Below are 27165 nucleotides of genomic sequence, written 5' to 3'. Positions count from 1 at the left end.
ATTCGGCCCATCGAGTCTGCACCGACCACAATCCCACCCAGGCCCTACCCCCACATATTTACCCGCTAATCCCACTAACCTACGCATCTCAGGACTCTAAGGGACAATTTTTAACCTGGCCAATCAACCTAACCCGCACATCTTTGGACTGTGGGAGGAAACCGGAGCACCCGGAGGAAACCCACGCAGACACGAGGAGAATGTGCAAACTCCACACAGACAGTGACCCGAGCCGGGAATCGAACCCGGGACCCTGGAGCTGTGAAGCAGCAGTGCTAACCACTGTGCTACCGTGCCGCCCATCTCCAGGTTCACTGCTGTCTGAGGTAACCCTTGGAGAATGTTCTCCATTACCCATTGAAAAATGGTGCATGCAGGTGAGACCCCAAAGGGCAGGCGAGTGTACTCATGTGGGCTTGTGTTTGTATTAGTGGTAACATACTTAGAATCATGAAATCCCAACACTGCAGAAGGAGACCATTCGGCCCATCAAGTCTGCACTGACAACAATCCTGCCCAGACCCCATCCCCATATCCCCATGTATTTACCCACTAATCCCCCTGACACTAAGGGGCAATTTAGCAAAGCCAATCAACCTAACCCGTACGTTTTTGGAGTGTAGGAGGAAACCGGAGCACCTGGAGGAAACTCATGCAGACACAGGGAGAACATACAAACTCTACACAGACAGTGACCCGAGGCAGGAATTGAACTTCTGGGAAAGCTCGTCTAATTCAAGTTGGAGATAAGCATGGCTCATGTCCAACTTTGAAAATGCTTGAACTCCAGTTAACCTGGCATACAGATCTTCAATCCAGGGCATGGGCATCTGTCAAGTTTAGAAACCCTATTGACAGCAAGCTTATAGTCTCCACAAAGTCAGACCAAGTTATCCAGCTTACGGGCAGGAACAAGCGTGGCCGACTCTGCAAACTGTACAGGTCTTATTATACCCAACTTTTCCAGGCATTCCTGTTCCAACTCAACTGTTTCTAATAGGGAGTGTGGAACTGGTCTCACTCCAAAATACGTAGGCGTAGTATCGGAGTCGGTGTAGCTCTTAGCTTTGGCTCCCCTTATTTTTCCAAGCCCTACCTGGAAAGCTTTCAAGGTACTTTTGATGACTTCGTATAGTATCCCATGCCCAGCCTGAAGATCTCCAGCCAGTTCAGTCTGATTTGTTGGAGCCAGTCTCTCCCCATAAGGCTAGATCCTTGTCCCCATACAATGAGCGTAGGTTGAGTTGACTGCTGCCTGAGAGTCATTAGTGTCACCATGGTGCCCTTGGTCTGCAATGGTTCCCCGTTCAGGAGCTGAATATCAGCCTGGAGGCGATCATAAGTCTGCTCCCCCATAACAGAGACCGCAGCCATATCCACTTCCATTTTTAATGGGTGGCCATTTACTAAAACTCCACCATTTTGGGGGCAACCTTTGTCGTGGAGGTGCGATTGAATTTCATTGTCCCTGTTCCTGGTTGTGGGCATACAAGGTATGGTCCTGGACTGGCTTTGGCCTTCTATCAAAATAGCGTGCATTTTGACTGCCCCTCTATCTTTGCCTCGACTGTGGTCTTCTGCAGCACTTGCAATAGTCCACCATCTGGCATCAACAACATGCTCCCTAGGAGTCTGAAGGCTGTTCCTGCCCTTCTTTGACTGCCTGGTGATGCAACTTGGACTCCAATGCTGTCAGGGATTCTATGATATTTTACCTCTCAGTTGAGGAATGAACATTGCACGAGGCTCCTTTTCCAAACTGGAGGACACTACTGTCTGATGTCCCCTGTAGTTCCAGAGCTCCTTTCTCCCCATTCTCCAATGATACAACTATCTCAATGGCCTTCTTTAGATCCAAATTGGGTCCTACCAATTTTTTTTTTGGACTGCCACAATATTAATTCCACAGGCCAGTCTATTTTGCAACATGTCATTCAGAGGTGGCCCAAATTCACAGTGCTCTGCCAATTTCCGTAACCTGGTCAGAAATTCAGTGACGGATTCCCATGGGTTTGCCCTGCTCTGTTAAAGTGATGTCGCTGGAATATTATGGAGAGTTTCTGGTCAATTCATTAAAGATTTTGAAGTCGGGGCATCTGGGTAGATCAAGCTTTTTATTACGCGTGTCAACAGGACCACTTTCTGTTTCTTGTTCCCCTCAATATTGTTGCCTCAAAAAAAAGTAACACATGTGCTCTGCGTATTGGGCCTAACCTTCTTTGCATGCATCTTAGGCTTCAGGTTTATCAAAAAGATATATTTTTCTTACCAGAGGATTACTTGTCTCAACAATAAAGATGGTCCAAAAGGAAGAAAAAAAGCTCGCTTTACCTCTCGTCATCAAAGTAACAATCTTACCAAGACCACTCTTCCGTCACCATTACCCTTTATTTAAATGTGTTCAAAGTGCCAAAAAGTAGCAATACTATACAGGTCAATTGCAATGTCTTTCGATTGCCAGCTTGAGTGGGACCAGCTGGTTCTAAACCTCCCCACTGGGCGAGCCTCCATTCACCTAACAGGGAAATTCGTATTTTACGAGGCCCACAGGGAGAACTATTGAAAATCCCTTGTGACCATTATAACAGTAAATATATCCTTTCTTAGGTAAAGAGACCAGAACTGCAAGCAATACTCCAGGAGTCATTTCACCAAGACTCTGCACAGTTGCAGGAAGACATCTTTGCTCCTGCACTCAAATCCTCTTGCAATAAAGGCCAACATACCATTTGCCTGCCTAACTGTTTGCTAGACCTGCATGCTTGCTTTCTGTGGCTGGTGTATTTGAACACCGAGGTCCCTTTGTACATCAACATTTCCCAATCTGTCACCATTTAAATAATACTCTGCCATTCTATTTCCCTGTCTGAAGTAGATAACTTCACATTTATCCACATTATACTGCATCTGCTATGCATTTGCTCACTCACAACTTGTCTAAATCACCTTGAAGCCTCTTACCATCCTCCTCACCACTCATCTTCCCATCAGCTTTTAAGTCATCAGCAAACTTGGTTGGTTCCCTCATCCAAATCAGTGATGTATATTGTGAATAGCTATGGTTCAGGCCCCTGTCTATTCATTATCACATTGCTGTTTACGAAAGATTATGTGTACATTACAATGGTGACTCAAAAGTACTTCATTGGCATGTTAAGATTGTGACAGGCACATAAATACAAAGCTGTATTTATTTCTTGCTTGCTCTGTCTCTATAAAAAGATTTCTATTAAGGTCCTTAATAGACCAAACCTTTGCCTTGGCTATATTCTTAGTCTATATTTTTATAAATTGGTTTAGAATTAAATTTTATGTTTGCATTGCCTTTCCGTAATGTTCCTGGTTGCTAACTATATCATAGTCTGTCATAAACCTCCTTTTTATTTTAACTTTTATTTCCTTTGTCGTACAGAACACACATTCATTTTTGATGCTCTACTATTTCTCTTCAAGGAATAAGTCTTGTTTGAACCTGAACTGTCTCTCCCCTGAATGCAATCCACTTGTTTTACATTGGAATTGCCAATCTGTCTTAAATCACTGAAATTGATTGTCTGATCTTAGCGATATTTAATGGTCTCTTTCTGTAATTACATTAAACAAAATTATGTACTGGTCACCATTAACTAGAGGATCTCCTATTGTAACATACTCCACTTATGAGCCCAAATTAATGGGGAGAGAATCCTTTCTCTATCCTTAGTACTACACCTTTCCCAGTCTATATTAAGGTTACTATGGTCTCCTAATGTTACTGCTTTTTTTATGCCATTGAAATTGGTCAACACATTTGTTCATCTACTGCCTTCCTGCCCCATACAAAACTCTCAACAATGTAACAACTAATACTTTGTTCCTTCACTCAAGGCAGATTCAATTCCAGAACGAATAGTGTTTCCTTTCTATTTAGAACATGAACATCTTTAATCAGCACAACCACATCCCCTTCGCCTTTTTCCTTCTTTGTTATTCCTAAATACTTGGTAATCAAGAATATTAAGAACCAGTTCCTGGCATTGTTTGGGCCATGTCTCTTCAATGCAATCATGTTAGAATCTGGTGTAACAATTTGTGCCCACAGCTCACCAATCTTATCAGTTACATCACACTGATGCACATATGGTACCTTTGCCACTTTTGTTATATGACTCAATCTGGTCCTTCAATTTTTGGGATATTTCTGATTGTACTGCGGTTCATAGCTCAGACTTCACTGCTGCTCCTTTCTGTTATACCTGTATTTCCGGTTTCCCTCCTTCTAAAATTAGTTTAAACCCTTCCCAATAGTACTGGTTAACTTTCTATGCAAATTTCTTACGCAATGTCAAATTTTCCAGGGCTCTCGCAATCCAAATTTCACAAATTAATTTGGTTATCCAAATTCCAACTTTACTTGCTGCACACAAGAGTCAAACAGCTTTTTTGAATGATTGCAGTCGGGTACTGCATTATTGATAAACCAAAAAATAATACAAATTTTCATATGTAGGTATGTTTTAGTTCTTTGAATGATGCCAGAACTGAAAGGTTATCAGGAAAGAAAAAAAAGACAGGGTGAAGAGAAGACCTAGCCCACAGGGTAGCCTGATAGAGGTCTTCAAAATTTTGAAAGGGTAAATGCAAAGGTATTTTCATTTGCAGGCAAGGCCAGAACCATAATATAAAATAGCTACGAATTAATCCAATTGGGAATACAGGAGAAACATCTTTATCCAAAAAGTGGTTAAAATGTGGAACTCATTACCATAGGGAGTAGTTGAGACAAACAACACAGATACATTCAAGGGCAAAATAGGTAAGCAGATGAAGCAGAAAGGTATGGAAGGGCATGTTAATGGGGTTAGATACGAGATGTATGCAGAGACTTGTGTGGAACATCAACATTGGCATCAATTTGTTGAGCTAAATTGCCCTTTCTGTGCTGTAAAGACTGGGTAAAAGCAAATGGCTGTGCGTTTCAGGTTCCTTCTGTATTATAAATGCATTCCAGCTACATATAATCAGGCAATTTTGTATCCAAGTTACATTTCTGTGAAGCTGTAATTTTTTTTTAAAGTACCATCTTCCCTCTCAACCAACAGTGGATCTGCTAAACAAACCCTAGCCTTCTACAAATTAAAATCTGCATCTTATCTAGGTTTTGGGTAGGCACCTTTGTACAGTCAAAGATTAATAGCTATCCCATTGAGATAATCCACTTGCTGGATGTATCAGTCTTCACCATGCAACCAAATTCTCTTCCAATGTTACAGTGCATTGTAGAGATTTAAATACAAAAAAAGCTTTTAACAAAAAGGAAAAAGAAAGTTACTAATTCTTGGTCTCTCCAGGCCATTTATTGTCTAACTAACTAGACTTAATCAACTTCAGTGTAACCTGTTGCTCGGAAGTGCACAAGAATGACCCAAAGTCATTGCTCCTTTCTTGCTATGCAAATACCCAGTCATCATTTTGTATTTCCTCTCAACAGCATCGTTTAGAGGTGCCAAGTTTCCAAGTAAGAGTCACACCATTTCGCATTGCTGCATCTTCCCAAAATATTGCACATCTTAAATTAACTGAAACCAAACCCTGTGTAAAATTTATAAATTCTTGTATACTTGTAACAAACAAAATTGTGACCTACTCCATTTTCCCTTGCATTTTCAAGGCAAAGGTCATACCAGAACATAAATATTGCAGGTGAGTCAAAGGTGGCTCATGGTTCTTGCAAAAAGTGAAGGATAGAAAGACAAAAGAGGAGATGAAGCTTGAGAGAGAGGGTGGGGGGAGGGGAAGAGAGAGAGAGAGAGAGAGAGAGAGAGAGAAAGGGGGTGAGAAATAGAGAGGGGAAGAAGAAAGAGAAAGCGGGAGGAAGAGGAAAAGAGAGAAACAGAAAAAGAAAGGTGGAGGGAGAAATAGAGATAGAGAGGGAAGAGAGAGGAGGAGAGAGAGAGAGAGAGAGAGAGGGGGGAAGAGAGAGATCAAGAACACAGAACAAGACAGGGGACGACAAACTGACAGTTTCCTTCTTCTGTACAATTTGAATTTTCCAAACAAAATGTTGAAATTTGGAAGGAAATAAAGCCTCTGAAATAAATTGATAGGTACGAAGACAAAGATAAAAGAGTTCTAGCCTATCACAACATGCCCTTGAATGAGGAAGTAGGCAGAGGGTGTAATGGATATAGAATTAAGTTTCAAGCTAGTGGCAGACGAATAAGGAAGAAACCCATTTAAAAGGAAGAGCACTTGAGAGTAATGGGTACTGAGAAGGTAAAGGAGCATGGGACACGATTTGATGGGGGAAAAATACAAGCAGTTAATAGTGAGGACGGGTAAGGAATTGTATGGGCACCAATTTCTCATTAATACATATCCCAAATAAAGTATTTAAATATTAGTGGTTTCTAGCCCCATCATACCATACAATGTCACCACTTACCACATGGACAAAAGAGAAAAACGCTATAACAAGAGAAGCACATGAGAAAATGATGAAATAAGGAGGCAGAGAAATAGCTAGACAGAGGCTGAAGAGACACATTACTGTGGATGCTGGACTCTGAAACAAAGCTTTGTTGAAATTCAGCATTCCGTAGAGACCACCCCCTCCAGGAAACCTTGGTCCACTCCATCACACTCAACACCTCACACCCAGCCCATGGCACCTTCCTATGCAATTGCAGAAGGTGCAACACCTGCCCCCTTTATCTCCTCCTTGCTCACCATCCAAGGGCCTAAACATTCTTTTCAGGTGAAGAAGCGCTTCACGTGCACCTCCTCTAATCTGGTATATTGCATTCACCGCTCCCAATGCGGCCAAAGAGACCAAATGCAGATTGGGTGACTGCTTTGCAGAACACCTTTGGTCCATCCGCAAGCAGCACCCAGACCTTTCTGTTGTTTGCCATTTCAACACACCATCCACATGTCTGTCCTTGGTCTGTTGCAATGTTCCAGTGAAGCACAATGCAAACTGGGGGAACAGCACCTAATCTTCTGATTTAGGCACTTTGCAGCCTTCCAGACGAGCATTGAGTTCAACAACTTCAGAGCATGAACTCTCCCCTCCATCTTCATCCCATTTCCATTTGTTTTATTTTGTTTCATTCCATTGGATTATTTTATTTTCATTTCTTACATCGTTTTTCTAATTTCTAAAAATCTTGCTTTCCATCTTTTTTCTCCTGCATGGTCTTCCTTCCCCCCCTCTCATTCCACTAGGGCCATCCATTACATGCCTCAGGTTGTCTTTTGACATTCGGCTTACCTTTGTTCTGCCATTTACATATTCTGATCTCTTAACTATCAACACTCTTCTTAGCCATGATCACCACCATTTTCATTCCCTTCGTCTTTTTGTCTATTACATCTTTGTCAATTCATCCACTCCTCATCTCAAAAGTATAAATCTTGTCCTATTCTCCATTTTCTTCCACTGACAAAAGATCATCCAGACCCGAAACATTAGCTCTATTCTCTCTCCAGAAATGCTGCCAGGCCTGTTGAGATTTTCCAGCATTTTCTATATTGGTACATTTCTGAGATGTGGATGTTACTGTTCTCCATGATTCCATTTTGCTGAAGCCTATGTTAAGCCACCCAACATCACATCTGCTTTCTTTCCCTGCTCCCACTTACACAAAGGATCAGCAGACTTTTCCCTTCCTATCCGTCTGCTTCCAAACACACTGCTCTGAGCATCTGTGGCTTTATTACTCTTTGTAAGAAGTCTCACAACACCAGGTTAAAGTCCAACAGGTTTATTTGGTAGCACAAGCCACAGGCTTTCGGAGCGCTGCTCCTTCATCAGATGAGTGGGAGTTCTGTTCACAAACAGGGCATATAAAGACACAAACTCAATTTACAAAGTAATGGTTGGAATGCGAGTCTTTACAGGTAATCAAGTTTTAAAAGGTACAGACAATGTGAGTGGAGTAAGGGGTAAGCACAGGTTAAAGAGATGTGTATTGTCTCCAGCCAGGACAGTTAGTGAGATTTTGCAGGCCCAGGCAAGTCGTGGAGGTTACAGATAGTGTGACATCCACTAAGCACTAACTGTTCTGGCTGGAGACAATACACATCTCTTTAACCTGTGCTTAACGCTCTCTCCACTCACATTGTCTGTACCTTTAAGACTTGATTACCTGGAAAGACTTGCATTCCAACCATTATTTTGTAAATTGAGTTCGTGTCTTTATATGCCCTGTTTGTGAACAGAACTCCCACTCACCTGATGAAGGAGCAGCGCTCTGAAAGCTTGTGGTTTGTGCTACCAAGTAAACCTGTTGGACTTTAACCTTTTGTTGAGAGACTCCTTACTGTGCTTACCCCAGTCCAACGCCAGCATCTCCACATCATGTTTATCACTCTTATCCAGCCATTGTTTCCCTACTCCTAATCAGCCCATCCCCCACCTCAAACTTCAGTAGTATTTCCCTAGATCCAAAATGGCCAGCTACAACCTGGTAATTGGTTTTAAGCATTTATTTTTAAATCATATCTCCTGCTCTTTTACCTGAAGGGATGAAACCTTACACTCAGGTTAATTGTTATCATTAACTTATTACTTGTTAAAAATATACTTGTATTTGTAATTGCTTGCCCTAAATATCTGTGGCAGATACAGTTCGTACCTCTGCGCAAACACAGCAATTTTACAACATTCAATAGAATCATACAAATCCTTATAGTGCAGAAGGAGACCATTCAGTCCATCAGGTCTGTACCGATTCTCTGACAAGAGCATCCGACCCAGGCCCTATTCCCGTTACCCCACATTATTTATCTGACTAATTTCCCTAACCTGCACATCTTGCGACATTAAGGGGCAATTTAGTATGGCGAATCCACCTAACCTGAACATCTCAGCACGGTGGCACAGTGGTTAGCACTGATGCGTCACAGCTCCAGGGACCTGGGTTCAATTCCCGGCTTGGGTCACTGTCTGTGTGGAGTTTGCACATTCTCCCCGTGTCTGTGTGGGTTTCCTCCAGATGCTCCGGTTTCCTCCCACAGTCCAAAGATGTGCGGGTTAGGTTGATTGGCCATGTTAAATTGCCCCTTAGTGTCCCGGGATGCGTAGGTTAGAAGGATAAATAGGAGGGGTTATGGGAATAGGGCCTGGGTGGGATTGTTGTTGGTGCAGACTCGATGGGCCGAATGGCCTCCTGCACTGTAGGGATTCTATGATCTTTGGCCTATGGGAGGAGATAGGAGCACCCAGAGGAAATCCATGCAAACACGAGAAGAACATGCAAACTCCACACAGTCACCCAAGACTGGATTGAACCTGGGTCCCTGGCATCGTGAGGCAGCAGTGCTAACCACTGTGCTGCCCAATGGAGAGAGAGGCAGCAAAAATGCTGTTTACTGTCTGACTCACCATTCTCAACTCAGACAGTAACTTTGTTAATTCATGTTTAACTGTGCACCTCTTCCTCAGCTGAAGTCATTGCATGATTTATGCATAAATATTAGAGTGCTGCTAGATCAGGTCATTTTGACAAAAAAAATCTTGTCCATTGAAAAATAATTCAACATAAATGATTGACATTTGCAGATAAAAACCGTGGCTATACTTGAAGTGCACTTTAATATATCTGGTGGCTGTGAAATACACCATACAAATGCCAAGTGGTTTTTAAAAAAATCAAATACACAGATGAGGTTTCTATGTAGTAATTGTGTTCCTCGTTCCATTGAAGCTATTTTACAGAAATTGCAGATCACCAAATGGATAGCAATTTAACTGTTATTGTGCAACATAATCCGCATTGGAATATTGGATTTTACTTGACTGTATGTTAAATAAGACAAGCATATTCTGCCTCATAAATGAAAATTCCAATGATAGAAAATAAAAAGCATATTTCTTGCAGTTTTCTCCAACAATTTCAGTTATAATTTCCTTGCAGCATTTGCAGAGAGAGAAGCAGAATTAACACTTAAGGACTGCGACAGACCTGCAACATAACCTTTTCTCTCTCTATTGACGCTGCCAGACCTGAGTATTTCCAACATTTTAGAACAAAGAACGAAGAACAATACAGCACAGGAACAGGCCCTTCGGCCCTCCAAGCCTGCGCCGCTCCCTGGTCCAAACTAGACCATTCTTTTGTATCCCTCCATTCCCACTCCGTTCATGTGACTATCTAGATAAGTCTTAAACGTTCCCAGTGTGTCCGCCTCAACCACTTTGCCCGGCAGCGCATTCCAGGCCCCCACCACCCTTTGTGTAAAATACGTCCTTCTGATATCCATGTTAAATCTCTCCCCCCTCACCTTGAACCTATGACCCCTTGTGAACGTCACCACCGACCTGGGAAAAAGCTTCCCACCGTTCACCCTATCTATGCCTTTCATAATTTTACACACCTCTATTAGGCCACCCCTCATCCTCCGTCTTTCCAGTGAGAACAACCCCAGTTTACCCAATCTCTCCTCATAACTAAGCCCTTCCATACCAGGCAACATCCTGGTAAACCTCCTCTGCACTCTCTCCAAAGCCTCCACGTCCTTCTGGTAGTGTGGCAACCAGAACTGGGCGCACTATTCCAAATGCAGCCGAACCAACGTTCTATACAACTGCAACATCAGACCCCAACTTTTATACTCTATGCCCTGTCCTATAAAGGCAAGCATGCCATATGCCTTCTTCACCACCTTCTCCACCTGTGACGTCACCTTCAAGGATCTGTGGACTTGTACACCCAGGTCCCTCTGCGTATCTACACCCTTCATGGTGCTGCCATTCATCGTATAGCTCCCCCCTACGTTAGTTCTACCAAAATGCATCACTTCACACTTATCTGGATTGAACTCCATCTGCCATTTCTTTGCCCAAATTTCCAGCCTATCTATATCCTTCTGTAGCCTCTGACAATGTTCCTCACTATCTGCAAGTCCAGCCATTTTCGTGTCATCCGCAAACTTACTGATCACCCCAGTTACACCTTCTTCCAGATCGTTTATATAAATCACAAACAGCAGAGGTCCCAATACAGAGCCCTGCGGAACACCACTAGTCACAGGCATCCAGCCGGAAAAAGACCCTTCCACTACCACCCTCTGTCTTCTGTGACCAACACAGTAAGAGTTTTAACAACAACAGGTTAAAGTCCAACAGGTTTATTTGGTAGCAAATACCATTAGCTTTTGGAGCGCTGCTCCTTCGTCAGATGGAGTGGAAATCTGCCAAGCCAGTTCTCCACCCATCTAGCCACCTCCCCCTTTATCCCATGAGATCCAACCTTTTGCACCAACCTACCATGATTTCAGATTTCCAGCATTCACAGTATTTTGCTCTCCTGTTGTTTGAAATTTATATTTTTTGTGGTTTATTAATTATGCACAGGTGAGTAGTTCTCCAAATCACCTGGCAGGTTGGGAGCGGATTCGTCCATCCTGTCACTTCTGTGCGCCATATTGAAATGCCACCAGAGCACACATGCTTCACTTTCACCAGGACACACAGATGTCTGCTGACCGGAGGAGAAAGGTTTCAAGCCATGTGAAGGCAGCTGCTTCCCATTTCAGCCCAATGCCCTCAAGGAGTGCGGTAGCATAGGGATGTTCTAGACTCAAGAGACAATTCCAGAAAGCACATCAGTCTCATCACAGCTGGACCTCACAATGGAGGTTCGCATGGCTGGCCATTGCAGCAGCAACGCCATCCGCTACAGGAGGAGAATGAGTGGTCACATCTGCTCACTAGGGTAAGACATCCTTCAACTCCCTCTAATATCAAACTCTCCTCATGGCATCATGTACTCAAAGGATTACTCTCTTCAGGGATATCACACAACTATTAATGGGGGACACATCACCACCGATTATCTCACGGAAGCTTTCACATCACCACCACCTTCTCTATCATGCTTTTTCTATGCCATCCTCAGCCCTTCCTGGGGAGGGCTCACCACACACAGGGCACGTACAAGCTTTTCAACCTATGCTCCATGCCTTATCACGTTCCTTTCTTTTGTCTTTATCCAGGGCGAGCTGACCCACAACAAATGTGAAAGATCCCAGATCGGAGGAGGGACAACTCACATCATAACCCTCATCCAGTTCAAGGAGGATGTACCAGCACCAGCAATGAACCACACAACTCGATGGATCCTAGCTCTCGTCACCAGACTGATTCCTGGGATGGCAGGACTGATGTATGAGGAGAGATTGAATCAGTTAGGATTATATTCACTGGAGTAAAGAAGAATGGGGATCTCATAGAAACCTATAAAATCTAAGTGGACCAGACAGGGTAGATGCAAGAAGGATGTTCCTGATGGTGGAGGTGTCCAGAACCAGGGGTCATATTCTAAGGTTACAGAATAAACCTTTTAGGGCTGAGATGAGGAAAACTTTCTTCACCCAGAGGATGGTAAGCCTGTAGAATTCGCTACCACAAAAACAGTTGAGGCCATGGCAAGGTTGGCGACAACGAAGGCAACCTCAGTCCAGCAGGTTCTCTGGGATTTGCGCCTTGACCTCCCTCCAGATGCTCCTGCTCAAGGATTCAGGGAGGGGCCCTCAGATACCCACAGGGAGGATGACGGTCAGCCAGATATCCCAGGACCTCTACATAGGACAATCCAAGGGTGTGCAGTCACTCCAAATCCCTTCTGCCTGTGACCACACCCACCCCAGCTGCTCAGGCTGAGGAGGGTGTATTTGCCTTTATTAGGCCAAGACTCTCCAGGGCTCCGGCCAGAGGACATACTCCAAGGTCATCACAGATTTCAGGGCATAGCAATCGGTAGGCTTCTCCATCTCTGCTGGGTGCTGGGGCTGCACACTGTCAGGATTAGGAAAATTAGAAAATATTAACATATTAACAATATTAACATGTGAACGTCAAATTCACGTGATGTCAACCTCACCAAAGACAGTTTTGGTATCCTTGTGATGTCACAGAGATGCATTAAATCTTTATTGGAAGTGTGTGATTCATACGGTTGTAACCCCATTTCCTAATGATACACCATCGTGTGATGGCAGCTGAGTTTTCACACCGGTGTTCTGATTTTTTTGGCTCCCGCCATCTCACTGCCACGGGCAGGATTGGAAATTCTGCACTTAATTTCAGGATTGCACATATTTGTCGATCGTAGGCATTGCTCTAAAACCATCCAGATTACCAAGGGTCAAAATAGATTTTAAAAGTAATTTAGGCCATTTCTCGCTTGTATCTATCAAAGTGATGTTTAAAATAAAAATATAGACCTGTTCAATTCTCGACTTCACTCAAGTTAGCTTATGATATTAGAAATAGATTGATCAACATAACTAAATGCAAAAGTGAAGTGAAAATGTTGTTGTGATCCCTGCATTAGAAAGATAAGATACAGAAGGATATAAAAACCGCAGGAATTAATAATAAGACAAGAACCAAGAAACTGAACCCAAGGTTCACTGTATCTATTGTATGCATAATCTATCAAACCAGTGGTGCTACACAGGGGCACTTTGAATTCACCAACCACCAAAGCTCAAATACAAAAGCAAAATACTGCAGATGTTGTAAGTCTGAAATGCTCAGCAGATCTGGCAGAATCTGTAAGAAGGGAAACAGTATTAAAGCTTCAAGTCGATGACCTATCTTTGGACATTCTTATAAAACTTCATCAATCTGAAGCCTTATACGCTGTTCTTCTCTCCACAGATACAGTCAGACTTACTAACTATTCCCATCAAAACTCAAAAAAAGGAAGCTACAAACATACAAATTAGGAGCAGCAGCAGGCCATTCAGTCCAGAAAGCCTGTCCTGCCATTCAAAAGATCATGATTAATTGGACGTGGCTACAATGTTACTATCCTGTCTACAACCAATCCCACTGATTCCCTTGTTCATTACAAAGTTGGCAACCTCTGTCTTAAAAATAATCAATGACCCTGCCACTACCAAAGTATGGGGCAGGACATTCCAAAGAATCACAACCCTCAAAGAAAATTCTCATCTCGGACTTCAATGGGAGGCCCCTTATTTTCAGCGGTATCCCCTAGTTCTGATCTCTCCCACAAGGGGAAACATCCTTTTGGCATCTACACTGTCAACCCCCCCCCCCTCAGGATCTTTTATGTTTCAATAAGATCACCTCTAATTTTTCTAAGTTCCACTGGATGCAGGCTGCATACATGTTCAAATTCAATCCGAGTTCACGTAATTATTCCTTATTAAGCAGTGATCTGTACAGGAACAGCTAATATCGTAGCCCATGCGCGGTTCAGTAAGGTCTCTAATATTTAAAGGCCTAGAGGAAACTGATGGGTTTGAGGTAAATAGTTGTGAGCCATTGATTTAATCTCATGTGCTTATACAATAAGAATACTATTACTAGAAAGATTTTACCTTGATGTTTTTAAGGTTTTGGGTGGTGGTGCTTCCCAGTGATTTACCACCTCTTAAATAAATTATTAAAAATTGTAATGAATAAGATCCGTTTTGGATTGTTTCTGGATTAAAAGGCAAAAAGAAAGCCCTGTATGTATTTGCTAACCATTAGAATATTTTATCCTCTTGCGAGTTTCAGAATACCAATTCTTGCACGGTAAAATATCAGAGATTTGATGATGACCCAGACCTGAACATGCATATTAATTAGCTGGAAATTAGACTTCTGCCCCTCACTTGGGCAGAAGCACCAGACAAAGATACCAGCAAATCTGATATGCTGTAGTATCAGCCGCATCAGTGACAGCAGTAGCCAAATCTGGAATTACAAGTTTCTAAGTCCCAGAGTCCAGGAGCAGGTAAATGCAGGGAGGAGTTTCCATGGTGAGATGGGGAGGTGAGGCCTGTGTGGCAATGAAGGAGTCTTGAGGCTGGTGGAAGGTTGGGGATAAGCGCGCCCTTGGGGGACAAATCTTCTGGGAGGGGGAGGGCACCTGATGTGGCAAGGCAGCCCATAAGGAAGGCGTCCCCTCCTTTCCCCAACAACTCACCGGAGGCCCAAGCAAGATGACCCTGGATGACCAAGATACCGGGCTATTCCTCTCACCCGGAGCTCAACACACCAGCATCAAAATCCCCCCCCCAAATCACATTTTCTCCTGCATCTGCAATACGGCTGATAAGGTCTGTAAAATTTTGAGTTAACTTAGTTTTGTAGAACAGAACTAAAAGAAGCATTGGAACCATCAGTTACGTTCAGTCTTCTACAGAACACTTAACCTATCTATTGTACAATATCAAAAAAACAAGCAGAGAGGAAGGGTGAACTTACCATGATTGACAAATCTTTTGCCTTGCTTCCCAACCAATTAAAAGCATTTGAGACATTGATGGTTGCATCCAAAACATCATTAATTACCTTTTAAACGGTTCATTTCTTCTGGAGGGAGAAAGTGAATTGTGTCAGTTCTTTTAAAGCAAATATTTAAATCTAAAGACAAAAAAAATGACAATATGAAATAGAAAAATAAAAAGCATTTAGGCTTTTTTTAAAAAAAAAACTAAACATAAATAGAAAAGCAAAAGCTGTACTCATTAATGTCAGAATGGAGCAAGTTATAAAGCAAAACTATGATTGAGCCTTCAGTGTCTTGCAATCGGAATGTATATTGCACAATAGCAAATTTGCAGTAGGAAAGTACTGTATGTAAAAATGAAATGTGACAAATAAAGAACGAACTTTTAGGATATAACTAACTGATGGCAGATGCCATTACTCCATTAATTGGAAACTTTATCAGAATTGTGGGTGCTAAACAAAAAAAGTGGACAATCTGCTCTCAGATAGTTGGTAATTTATGTATTTAAAATGAGGCTGGCAGACTTATTTAACTTGTTTTTCCAGTTTGACAGTGAACTGCCTGGTTTTGCAGGTTGAGTAACCGGCTCACCAAAGTTTGGGTTCCAGCAGGACCACTCGCCCCCACATCTCAATATAGCCTTGATCCAAACATGAACAAGATCTCAATTCCAGAGATGAGTTGGGAGTGATTGTCCTTGACATCAAGGCAGCCTTTTAACCAAGTATAGCACCAAGATGTCGGAGTAAAATTGAAGTCAATGGGAATCATGGGGAATCTGATGATGCTTCATCAGAGCTCAATGACCTACACCGACTCCTGATTCCCAAAGCCTCCCAATGAAATACTGAGGGAGTATTGCATCGTCAAGAGGTGGTGTCCTTCAGATGAGACATTAAAGTAAGGGCTATCTGCTCTCTCAGGCAGACCTAGAAGATCCCAGTAGCATAATTTCAAAGACATGGGAGTTCTTTGCAATATCCTGGCTAACATTTATTCCTCGATTAAACACTTTTCAAATCTCTTGTCATTATTGCATTGTTGTTTGTTGGTTCCCAATATGCAAATTACAGCTGCATAAAAAGATGTTCCCCCTGTCGGAGAGACTAGAACTAGGAGGAGACACGGTTTAAAAATAAGAATCTCCTATTTAACATGGGGATAGGGGAATATTTGTTTCTCGCAGGAGGGTCATGAGTTTGTGGAATTATCTTCATCAGACAGCAGTGGAGGTAGGGTCATTGGCTCTCCTGTTAGTCAAGAATCTAACTCTGCCTTAAAAATATTCAGTGTGTGGGGCAGGCAGGAAACTGGAGTAAAGGTCACAATCAGATCATAATGTTATCGAATGGCAAAGCAGGATGGTCCACTCTTGCTCCTAATCCACATGCTTTCTACGTTTATAGCACATCAATAAAAAGTACTTCATTTAAAGGGATGTACCAATGTAGTGAAAGACACTATATAAATGCAAGTCTTTTTTTCCTTTCAATGTTTCTGTGTCCTTATCCCACCTACCTAATCAGTTTATTCTCTGAAATAGCCTCTCTAAACCCCACCACTGGTCGGACCTCCTCTTCTCCTTTCAATCCACCCCACTGATCAAATCTTTCGTCACTTATCCTGATCTCAACTTCTTTGGTCCTGCATCCATTGTCATGCTTTGTGATATTGTTCTACATTAAGAAAAGGTGTATGAATGCAAGTTCTCGTTATTATGACTCAGTCAGGTAACAATGGGCATAGACGGGAAAACTGGTGTACTGGGTTGAACTGAGTAGCTATGGTATTGTGCTAAGTAATAAAAAAATTGTAGAAGAGAAGGTATCAGTTGAGATGTTCAAAGTGGAGAAGTAGCATAAGTAAAGGGTGCCACGGGTTGGCTCAAATGGTAGGAGGAATCACTGTGTTTTATTGGTCAGTCACTAGCCCCCAGCCAATAAGATGCTGACCCACCAACATTTATTTCAAACACTGTCTGATTTAATATAGCTCCTGGGGTTAGAGGGATATGCAGGGGGTGTGTGTGTGTGTGTGTGTGTGTGTGTGTGTGTGTGTGTGTGTGCGCGCGTCTGTGTGTGATGAATCAGGATATTGAATTTGATGGTGTGTGTGCGTGCGTGTGCGTCTGTGTGTGATGAATCAGGATATTGAATTTGATGGTCAGCCATGATCAAAATGAATGGCAGAGCAGGCTTGAAGGGCCAAATGGCCTACTCCTGCTTCTAGTTTCTATCATTTGTTTTATCTATGGACGTGAGAGAATTTGAGATCCTACCTTGAAAAACAGATGATAAATGGGTACCCAACAAAAGGTGAAGATTCTCCAGTTTGGAAGCTGGATCATCAGGACTGTGTGGCCTGGCACACATAGGACTTGCAGTCAGCAGACAAAGTAAAACCGCATTGATCAACCATGAGCTACATAAATTCAACATTGACACGTCTGCTCTCTAAGAGAATAGATTGGCTGACATCAATAAGTGAGGCTCAATTATACTTTCTACCGGCACTGCAAAAGGAATTGAGTGGGAATTGGGCTTTGCTGTCAACAACAGATTCAACCGATGCTATACACTAGATACATCGATGACATTTTCTTCCTTTGGACTCATGGCGAACAATCACTGAAACAACTATATGATGACATCAACAAGTTCCATCCCACCATCAGACTCACCATGGACGACTCTCCAGAATCAGTTACATTCTTGGACACATGCATCTCCATCAAGGATGGTCACCTCAGCACTTCACTGTATCGCAAGCCCATGGACAATCTCATGATGCTCCACTTCTCCAGCTTCCACCCTAAACACGTTAAAGAAGCCATCCCCTACGGACAAGCCCTCCGTATACACAGGATCTGCTCGGATGAGGAGGATCGCAACAGACACCTCCAGACGCTGAAAGATGCCCTCATAAGAACAGGATATGGCACTCGACTCATCGATCGACAGTTCTGACGCGCCACAGCAAAAAACCACACCGACCTCCTCAGAAGACAAACATGGGACATGGCGGACAGAGTACCCTTTGTCGTCCAGTACTTCCCCTGAGCGGAGAAGCTACAACATCTTCTCCGAAGCCTTCAACATGTCATCGAAGACGACGAACATCTCGCCAAGGCCATCCTCACACCCCCACTTCTTGCCTTCAAACAACCGCACAACCTCAAACAGATCATTGTCCGCAGCAAACTACCCAGCCTTCAGGAGAACAGTGACCACGACACCAGCAACCTCTGCAAGACGTGCCGGATCATCGACACGGATGCCATCATCTCACATGAGAACACCATACACCAGGTACACAGTACATACACTTGCAACCCGGCCAACATTGTCTACCTGATACGCTGCAGGAAAGGATGTCCCGAGGCATGGTATATTGGGGAGACCGTGCAGACGCTACGACAACGGATGAATGAACACCGCTCGACAATCACTAGGCAGGAGTGTTCTCTTCTTGTTGGCCATTCAGCCTCTAATCTTTGGGTAAGCGTTCTCCAAGGCGGCCTTCACGACACCGCAGAATCGCTGAACAAAAACGGATAGCCAAGTTCCGCACACATGAGGACGGCCTCAACCGGGATCTTGGGTTCATGTCACACTATCTGTAACCCCCACGACTTGCTTGGGCTTGCAAAATCTCACTAACTGTCCTGGCTGGAGTCAATTCACATCTCTTTAACCTGTGCTTAACCCTCTCTCCACTCACATTGTCTGTACCTTTAAGACTTGATTACCGGTAAAAAGACTCGCATTCCAACCATTATCTTGTAAATTGAGTTTGTGTCTACATATGCCCTGTTTGTGAACACAACTCCCACTCACCTAATGAAGGGGCAGTGCTCCGAAAACTTGTGGCTTGTGCTACCAAATAAACCTGTTGGACTTTAACCTGGTGTTATGAGACCTCTCACTGTGCTTACCCCAGTCCAACGCTGGCATCTCCACATAACAACAGATTGAAGCCTGTCACAACTTCTGAATGCTTCACATTTCCTTGTCTATCATTAAAAGATTTAGTCACTATCATCTGGGCTGATACACCAACCTTGTATGCCATTGCCAAAGACAAAGGCCACATCTATGACTCGCTAGTCCATTTCTCAAACATCTATCACAAGAAGAAAAGTTATTTCTGCAGGGAGACTTTAATGCAAGAGCTGGATCAAAGTTTCATGCTAAACTTATCTCAGATATCATGGTGTCAGCAAGATAAACAAAAATGGGCAGCAGCTATTCAAACTTTCATGCACAATGTGGACTTTGCATTTCTAGTCATTTCTTCCAGGGCAAGCATCATCACAAGGTCTAATGGCATCATCCGAGATCTGGCCTCTGGCTCCAACTTAACCTGATAATTACTAAGAGACACCTGTCCAGCGTTCTTCACACCTGCACATATCACAGTGAAAATTGTATTACTGATCACCATGACAAATGAGTGAAGGTGCAACTGTAGAAAATACACAAGTCAAAACACAATGAAATGTTGTGCATCAACAGTTCAATCACAAAGGGTAACAAAAAATATCAGAAGCTCTCGGACAGTCCCTTTCAACTGATGGCTCACCAAATAATACTGATAAAGCATGGAGGTCTCTGTAGTAAATCATCTGCAAAGTTGCAGTAACCACATTTGGCAAAGAAAGAAACACGAACAAAGATTGAAACCCACCACCTTGCTGAAATTAGGATTCACTCGGTTATCCTTTCTCAGTGAATTCACAAGTGATTACAGGGGTTGGATTCTGCTGTTAATCACATCCAGGACTGAACCATGTTCATTCTGACAATGATGGCATTGAAGCACCTCACTTATAACTTGTCTACTAACACTTCATGCCTTCATTCACTTTGATGGTTCCATGTGTGACAGTTTTGAGATCAAGAATGGGGTGAAACAGAAATGTATCTTAGCCCTGACTTTGTTTTAGAACATCAAAGCATTGGAAATAGGAGCAGACCACATGGCACATCAAGCCAGTTCCACATTCCAATACAATCATGGTTTCAACTTCATTTTCCTGTCCTGCTCCCCAAATCCCTTAATCCCTGAGACACCAAAAATCTGTCTATCCCAGTCTTAAATGTCTTCAGTGTTCAATGATGGTGCATCCACAATCCTGAGGTACAGAATTCCAAAGATTCACAACCCTTTAAGTGAAGAAAGTTCTCCCCATCACAGTACTAAATGATTAGCTCCTTATCCGGAGACGATGCCCCATAGTTTAGATTCCCTGACCAATGGAAACAATCTCTCAATGTCCACCCTTTCAAGCCCCTTCAGAACTTTGTAGGTTTCAGCGAGATGATTTCTCATTCTTCTAAACTCCAGATAATATAAACCCAATTCACTGAGCCTCTCACTATTGGACAACCCCTTCATCCCAGGGACCATTTGAGTAAACCTTCACTATACTGCCTCCAATGCAAGTATATCCTTTTTTAAATGTGGAGGCCAAAACTGCACATGGTACTCCAGATGTGGTCTCACCAAAACCCTGTACAATTTGTAGCAAAACTTCCTTTATTCTTGTACTCCAATCCCCTTGCAATAAAAGCCAACATGCCATTGGCATTCCCAATTGCTTGCTGCACCTGCATGCCAACTTTCTGCATTCCTTGTCCAAGCACACCCAACCCTTTTTTTTAAACATAAACACAAGTTTTTCACCTTTTAAAAAATATTATGCTTTTTATTCTTACGACCACAAGTGAATAACTTCACAATCCCTACATCATACTCCATCCGTTTACCTTTTGCCCACTCACCTGACCTGTCTATATCTCTTTACTGCCTCTCCGTGTCCCTACCACAGCTTACCCTTCCATCCAGTTATCATCAGCAACTTAGATACGTTATTCTTGGTCGTTTCATCGAAGTCATCAATATAAGTTGCAAATAGCCGAGGCCCCCAAAGAGATCCATATGGTGTAATATTTGCCAATTTCCAATCTAGTTCAGGAATTTTGGAAAAATCATTGCTAGCACATCCACCATCTCTGCAGTAATGATCTCTTTTAGAATTCTACAGTATAGGCCATCAGGTTCCAGGGATGTCAGATTTTAGTCCCTTACGTTTCTCCAATACTTTAGCTCTGTTGATATAACATCCTCACTCATTTAGCTCCTAGGTTATTGTCGATTTCTGGTACTGAAATTGTGTCTTCTACTGTGAAGACAGACACAGAATATTTGTTCAATGCCTCTGCTATTTTCTCGTTCTCCATGATAATTTCTCCTGTCTCTGCTTCCAAGGAACCAACCTTTAAATGTTCTCGTCCTTTTTATATACTTATAAAAGATCTTTTATATTTCTGACTAGTTTAATCTCACATCCTAAATTTTCCCATTTTGTCAATATTCTGGTTGCCCTTTGCTGGTTTCTAAAGCACTCTCAATCCTCAGACTTGCCAATGTTTTTTGCAACATTGTAAGCCTCTTCTTTTCATCTAATACGACCCTTAATTTCCTGAGTGAGCCACAATGGACCATTTTCTCTGTCTTCCTGATCTATGTTTCCCCTGCCAACATTGAAGGAATGTGCCTCCACACTCAGACGAAAACTCCTCAACCTATCAAGAGTGAAAGCCAAAAGTGCATATCCTGATCAGAGAATATCTGTATGCTAATGATGCTGCACGAGTCATGGTTCGTCGCATAGAAACATGGAAGATAGGAGGAGGAGGCCATTTGGCACTTCGAGCCTGCTCCGCTATTTATCATGGTCATGGCTGATCATCCAATTCAATAGCCTAATCCCGCTTTCTCCCCATAACCTTTGATCCCATTCGTCCCAAGTGCTATATCTAGCCGTCTCTTGAATACATTCAATGTTTGGCATCAACTACTGCCCGTAGTAATGAATTCCACAGGCTCACCATTCTTTAGGTGAAGAAATGTCTCCTCATCTCTGTCCTAAATGGTCTATCCTGAATCCTCAGACTGTGACCCCTGGCTCTGGACTCCCCCACCATCAGGGATATCCTCCCTGCATCTACCCCGTCTAGTCCTGTTAGAATTTTATAAGTCTCTATGAGATCCCCCTCTCTTTCGTCTGAACTCCAGCAAAAACAATCCTAACCTAGTCAGTCAATCTCTCCTCATACATCAGTCCTGCCATCCCAGAAATCAGCCTGGTAAACCTTTGCTGCACTCCCTCAAGAGCAAGAATATCCTTCCTCAGAGAAGGAGACCAAAACTGCACACAAAATTCTAGGTGTGGCCTTACCAAGGCCCTGTATAATTGCAATAACACATCTCTGCTCCTGTACTCGAAACCTCTTGCAATCACAGGCAACATACCATTTGCCTTCTTTACCGCCTGCTGCACCTGCATGCTTATCTTCAGCGACTGGTGCACAAGGACACCCAGGTCCCGCTGCACATTTCCCCCCTCCCAATTTACAGCCATTCAGGTAGTAATCTGCCTTCTTGTTTTTGCTTCCAAACTGTATAACCTCACATTTATCCAAATTATACTGCATCTGCCATTGATTTGCCTACTCACCCAACCTGTCCAGATCATGCTGAAGGATCTCTGCAACCTCGTCACAATTCACCCTCCCACCCAATTTGGTATCATCTGCAAACTTTGAGATGTCGCATTTTGTTCCCTCATCCAAATCATTACTATACAAAGAACAAAGAACAGTACAGCACAGGAAACAGGCCCTTCAAGCCTGTGCCGCTCCTTGGTCCAACTAGACCAATCGTTTGTATCCCTCCAGTCCCAGGCTGCTCATGTGACTATCCAGGTAAGTCTTAAACGATGTCAGCGTGTCTGCCTCCACCACCCTACTTGGCAGCGCATTCCAGGCCCCCACCACCCTCTGTGTAAAAACATCCCTCTAATATCGGAGTTATACTTCGCCCCTCTCACCTTGAGCCCGTGACCCCTTGTGATCGTAATATATATTGTGAATAGCTGGGGTCCCCCCAGCACTGATCCCTGTGGCACCTCTGTGCCTGCCAATTTAAAAAAGGACTCATTAATTCCTACTCTTTCCATTTCCTCTCTGCCAACCAGTTTTCTATCCATCTCAATACACTCCCCCCAATCCCATGCGCTTTAATCTTGCATGATAATCTCTTATGCAGGACTTTGTCAGATGCTTTCTCAAAGTCCAAATATACCACTTCGATTGGCTCCCCCTTGTCAACTCTACTAGTTACATCTTCAAAGAATTCCAACAGATTTGTCAAGCATGATTTCCCCTTCATAAATCCATACTGACTCTGTCTGATCCTGCCACTGCTTTCTAAATGCTTTGTTATAAAGTCCTTAATAATGGATTCAAGAATTTTCCCCACTACCGACATTAAGCTTACTGGTCTATAATTCCCTGTTTTCTCTCTACCTCCCTTTTTGAATATTGGACTGACATTAGCTACCCTCCAATCTGAGGGACTGTTCCAGAGCCTATGGAATCCTGGAAGATGACCACTAATGCATCCATTATTTCTAGAGACATTTCCTTAAATACTCTGGGATGTAGATTATCAGGCCCTGAGGATTTATTCGCCTTCAATGCCATCAATTTTCTCAGCACCTTTTCTCTACTAATATTGATTTCCCTCAGTTCTTCTCTCACTAAATCTTGCATTCTCCAACATTTCTGGCATTTGGTTTGTGTCCTCTTTTGTGAAGACAGAACCAAAGTATGTATTCGGTTGCTCGGCCATTTCTTTGTCCCTTATTATACATTCCCCCGTTTCTGTCTGTAGGGGACCTACATTTGTGTTTACTAACCTCTTTCTCATGCTTGTGTCATGTTCCCCCTCAGTTAAGGGACAGGGTATTGTGTCTTTGCCTGTGATCAGACTCAACAACACACCACTGGAAGCAGTCAGAAAATTTTTCTCCTTTGGATCCATGATGACTGACAACCTGTCACTTGATGAAGAGCTCTCAGCACATGCATTAGAAGGCAGCCACCAACTCTGGCTGATCAGCAAAACAGGCATGGAAAAGCAACAAACTAACCTCATCTACGAGGATGGTATCCTTAGGACATTGCTAAAGGCTCAATAATCTCTATCTCCATTGTCTAAGGTATACCTTTGGCATTACACGGAAAAGTCAAGTCACTAATTAAGCAGTCCTTTCTAGGGCAAACATGCCAAGCATGCTAGCACTAATCAAGCAAGGTAGATCTCGCTGACATTGGCATATACACAGGATGGGGTTCTTTCTCAGGTTGGAGGAAGTACCACAGGGATCAGTGCTGGGAACACAGTTCTTCACAATATATATTAATGATTTGGAGGAAGGAACAAAGCGCACAGTGGTCAAATTTGCAGATGATACAAAGGTGGGAGGGAAGGCAGGTTGTAAAAAGGATATAAATAGTTTAGAAAGATATTAGCAAGTTAAATGACTGGGCAGAAAATTGGCAACTGGAATTCAATGTGGGAAAATATAAGATTGTTCATTTTGAAAGAAAGAACTAGACAGAGGATTTTTTTTTTTTAAGCGGAGACTGCAGACTACTTGTGTAGCATAAAGTGACATGGGGGTCCTTGTTCATGAAACTCAAAGCCAGCATTCAGGTATAGGGAAGGTAAATGGAATGCAAGCTTTTATTTCAAGGGGGCTGGTGTATAAAAGTAAAGAGATGTTGCTACAACTGTACAAGGTACTAGTGGGTACACATTTAGAATACTGTTCACAGTTTTGATCCTCCTTTTGAAGTAAAAATACATCATTGGGGGCATTACAGAGGAGCGTTACTAGGATGATCCTAGTTTGGAGGGTGTGACATTTGAAGAAAGGTTAAAAAGGTTGGGTCTGTATTCCTTGGAGTTTAGAAGAATAAGAAGTGATATGATTGAAAGAGAAGATTCTTAGTGAGTTAGACAGGTTAAATGTTGGTAAGATGTTTTCACTCATGGAAGAGAGTAAGACCAGAGGGCACGGTCGTAGAATAAGGTGGTGTTCATTTAAGATGGACTTGAGGAAGATTTTCTTCTCTCAAAGAGAGTGGTGAATCTTTGGAATTCTTTGCCCAGGAACTGTGGAGGCTGAGTCCCTGAACATTTCCAAGGCTGAGATTGATAGGTTTTTAAATCAGTAAGGGAATTAAGGGTTCAGATATAAGGCAAGAAAGCGGATGTAGTGAATGTTAGATCAGCCATGGTCTTATTAAATGGTGGAGCAGGTTCGAATGGCTAAATAGTCTACTCCTGTTCATATTTCTTATGGTTTTATGGGCTACATTGTGAAGGATATGCCATATGGGGAGGTAGCCTGTGCCAAGAGACCAACATGGCATTCAAATCTCAGATTCAAAGATATGTCAAAAGAGAGATGACAGCCCTCCACAACAAGTGGGAAACTCAAGCTAATGTGATATAAATTGCAGGAACTAGTCATCATGAACATCTGATTTCAGAAGCTCCAAAGCAGACGTCAACTCTACAAACAAGATGACAGCAGAAATCATCCCACACCACCAGCAAAAGACAACTTCATGTGCAGTATTTGTGGCAGACTTTGCCTTTCCAAAATTAGCTTGAAAAGCCATTAAAAGTGCAGATAATCTCATCTGATCCCACTGAAGTTCTGAGGCTGCCTTCCCATTATCTCGAGATGGAAGGATGCCAATCATTATACTATCGCCTGCATTTATCGTTAATAGGCTCACATTTATTTTACCACTCACTCCCTTTTAATACAATTTTTAAACTGTTAGCTTTCCTATCCCTTGCATTCTCCATATTCTCCTTTTTTGTATTCATCACTTTCTTTGAAACTTTATGCCCTTCACAGCTTTCAAACTCTACTGAATTTCTACTTTCTCTTTTCACTTTTGTGAAAACCTTTTCCTTTAGCTCGATTCCAAATCACACCTTATTTGCTGAACTGCATTCTTGCAGTTTTTGTCTTTAGGGCTATATACTGGTTTTATAATCCACCAAAGAATACATGCTGCTGTTTGCCCGTAGATTTGCCCATTAACAGTTCAGCCACTTTGTGATTAATTTATGCCGCATACATTTGAAGTTTGCCTTAGTTAAATCACCTTAGGGATTTTCCTTTCTCAACCCAATATTAAATTTAATTATTTCATGATCACTATTTGAAAGATGTTCCCTTATTGTCACTACATTTAATAATTCCATATGGCCTTCTTGCTTGGCAATTTTAAAAAATATACTACTTCAGCAAACTGTTCAGAATAGTTCATACAAAATTACACAACATCAGATCAATTATTTATGAAATGCAGTGTGTCTGAAAATGCAGCAGCTAATTTGCATAAAGTAACATTCAAGAACAGCAAATAGTTTATTTATTAATGTCACAAATAGGCTTACATTAACACTGCAATGAAGTTACTGTGAAAATCCCCTAGTCACCACACTCCAGTGCCTGTTTGGATACATGGAGGAAGAATTGAGTGTGGCCAATTCATCTAACCAGCATGTCTTTCTGACTGTGGGAGGAAACTGGAGCACCCAGAGGAAATCCACGCAGGCACAGGAAGAACGTGCAGACTACGCACAGACAGTGACCCAAGCCGGGAATCGAACCCGGGTCCCTGGCACTATAAGGCAGCAGTGCTAACCACTGTGCTGCCCCTCGTGCCACCGTGTCGCTCCCAAGATAAGATGGAGACTAATTACTCTGCTTTGGTGGGGAAACGTTGGCCAAAACATGGTGAACTACTTGCTTTTCTTCAAATAGGATAATTGATTTATTCGCCTACACGTGAACCGATAACTAGATGGGGCATTGGGTTATTGCCCCATCTGAAAAAAATGGTATTGCTTTGATTCCAGCTGATGTTCCTGTTGGAAAAGTCAGATCCCAGGGTGGAACCTAACCTAACTTTTATTTTTTGTTTCAAAATGTGGAGCCAGGTTCAATTCCGGCCTCGGGTCACTGTCTGTGTAGAGTTTGCACATTTTC

General features: G+C 42.6%; 1 protein-coding gene across 5 annotated transcripts in view; it reads right to left on the bottom strand.

Moving 5' to 3' along the window:
- invs (inversin) overlaps nucleotides 1-27165 on the bottom strand; it is a 241063-nt gene that overhangs the window by 203120 nt on the left and 10778 nt on the right. For 3 of the 5 annotated variants that reach the window (XM_078237206.1, XM_078237231.1, XM_078237221.1), the window contains exon 2: nucleotides 15212-15319. In XM_078237206.1, the coding sequence (XP_078093332.1) occupies nucleotides 15212-15214 (3 nt within the window). In that variant the 5' untranslated portion in view covers nucleotides 15215-15319. The remainder of the gene's footprint in view (nucleotides 1-15211; nucleotides 15320-27165) is intronic. The other 2 variants (XM_078237213.1, XM_078237241.1) reach the window with 1 other exon arrangement.

This window comes from Mustelus asterias, chromosome 2, assembly GCF_964213995.1.
Source record: "Mustelus asterias chromosome 2, sMusAst1.hap1.1, whole genome shotgun sequence".
Lineage (NCBI taxonomy): Eukaryota > Metazoa > Chordata > Chondrichthyes > Carcharhiniformes > Triakidae > Mustelus > Mustelus asterias.
Note: the sequence above shows the minus strand (reverse complement) of the source record. Positions and strands in the feature narration are given on the sequence as shown.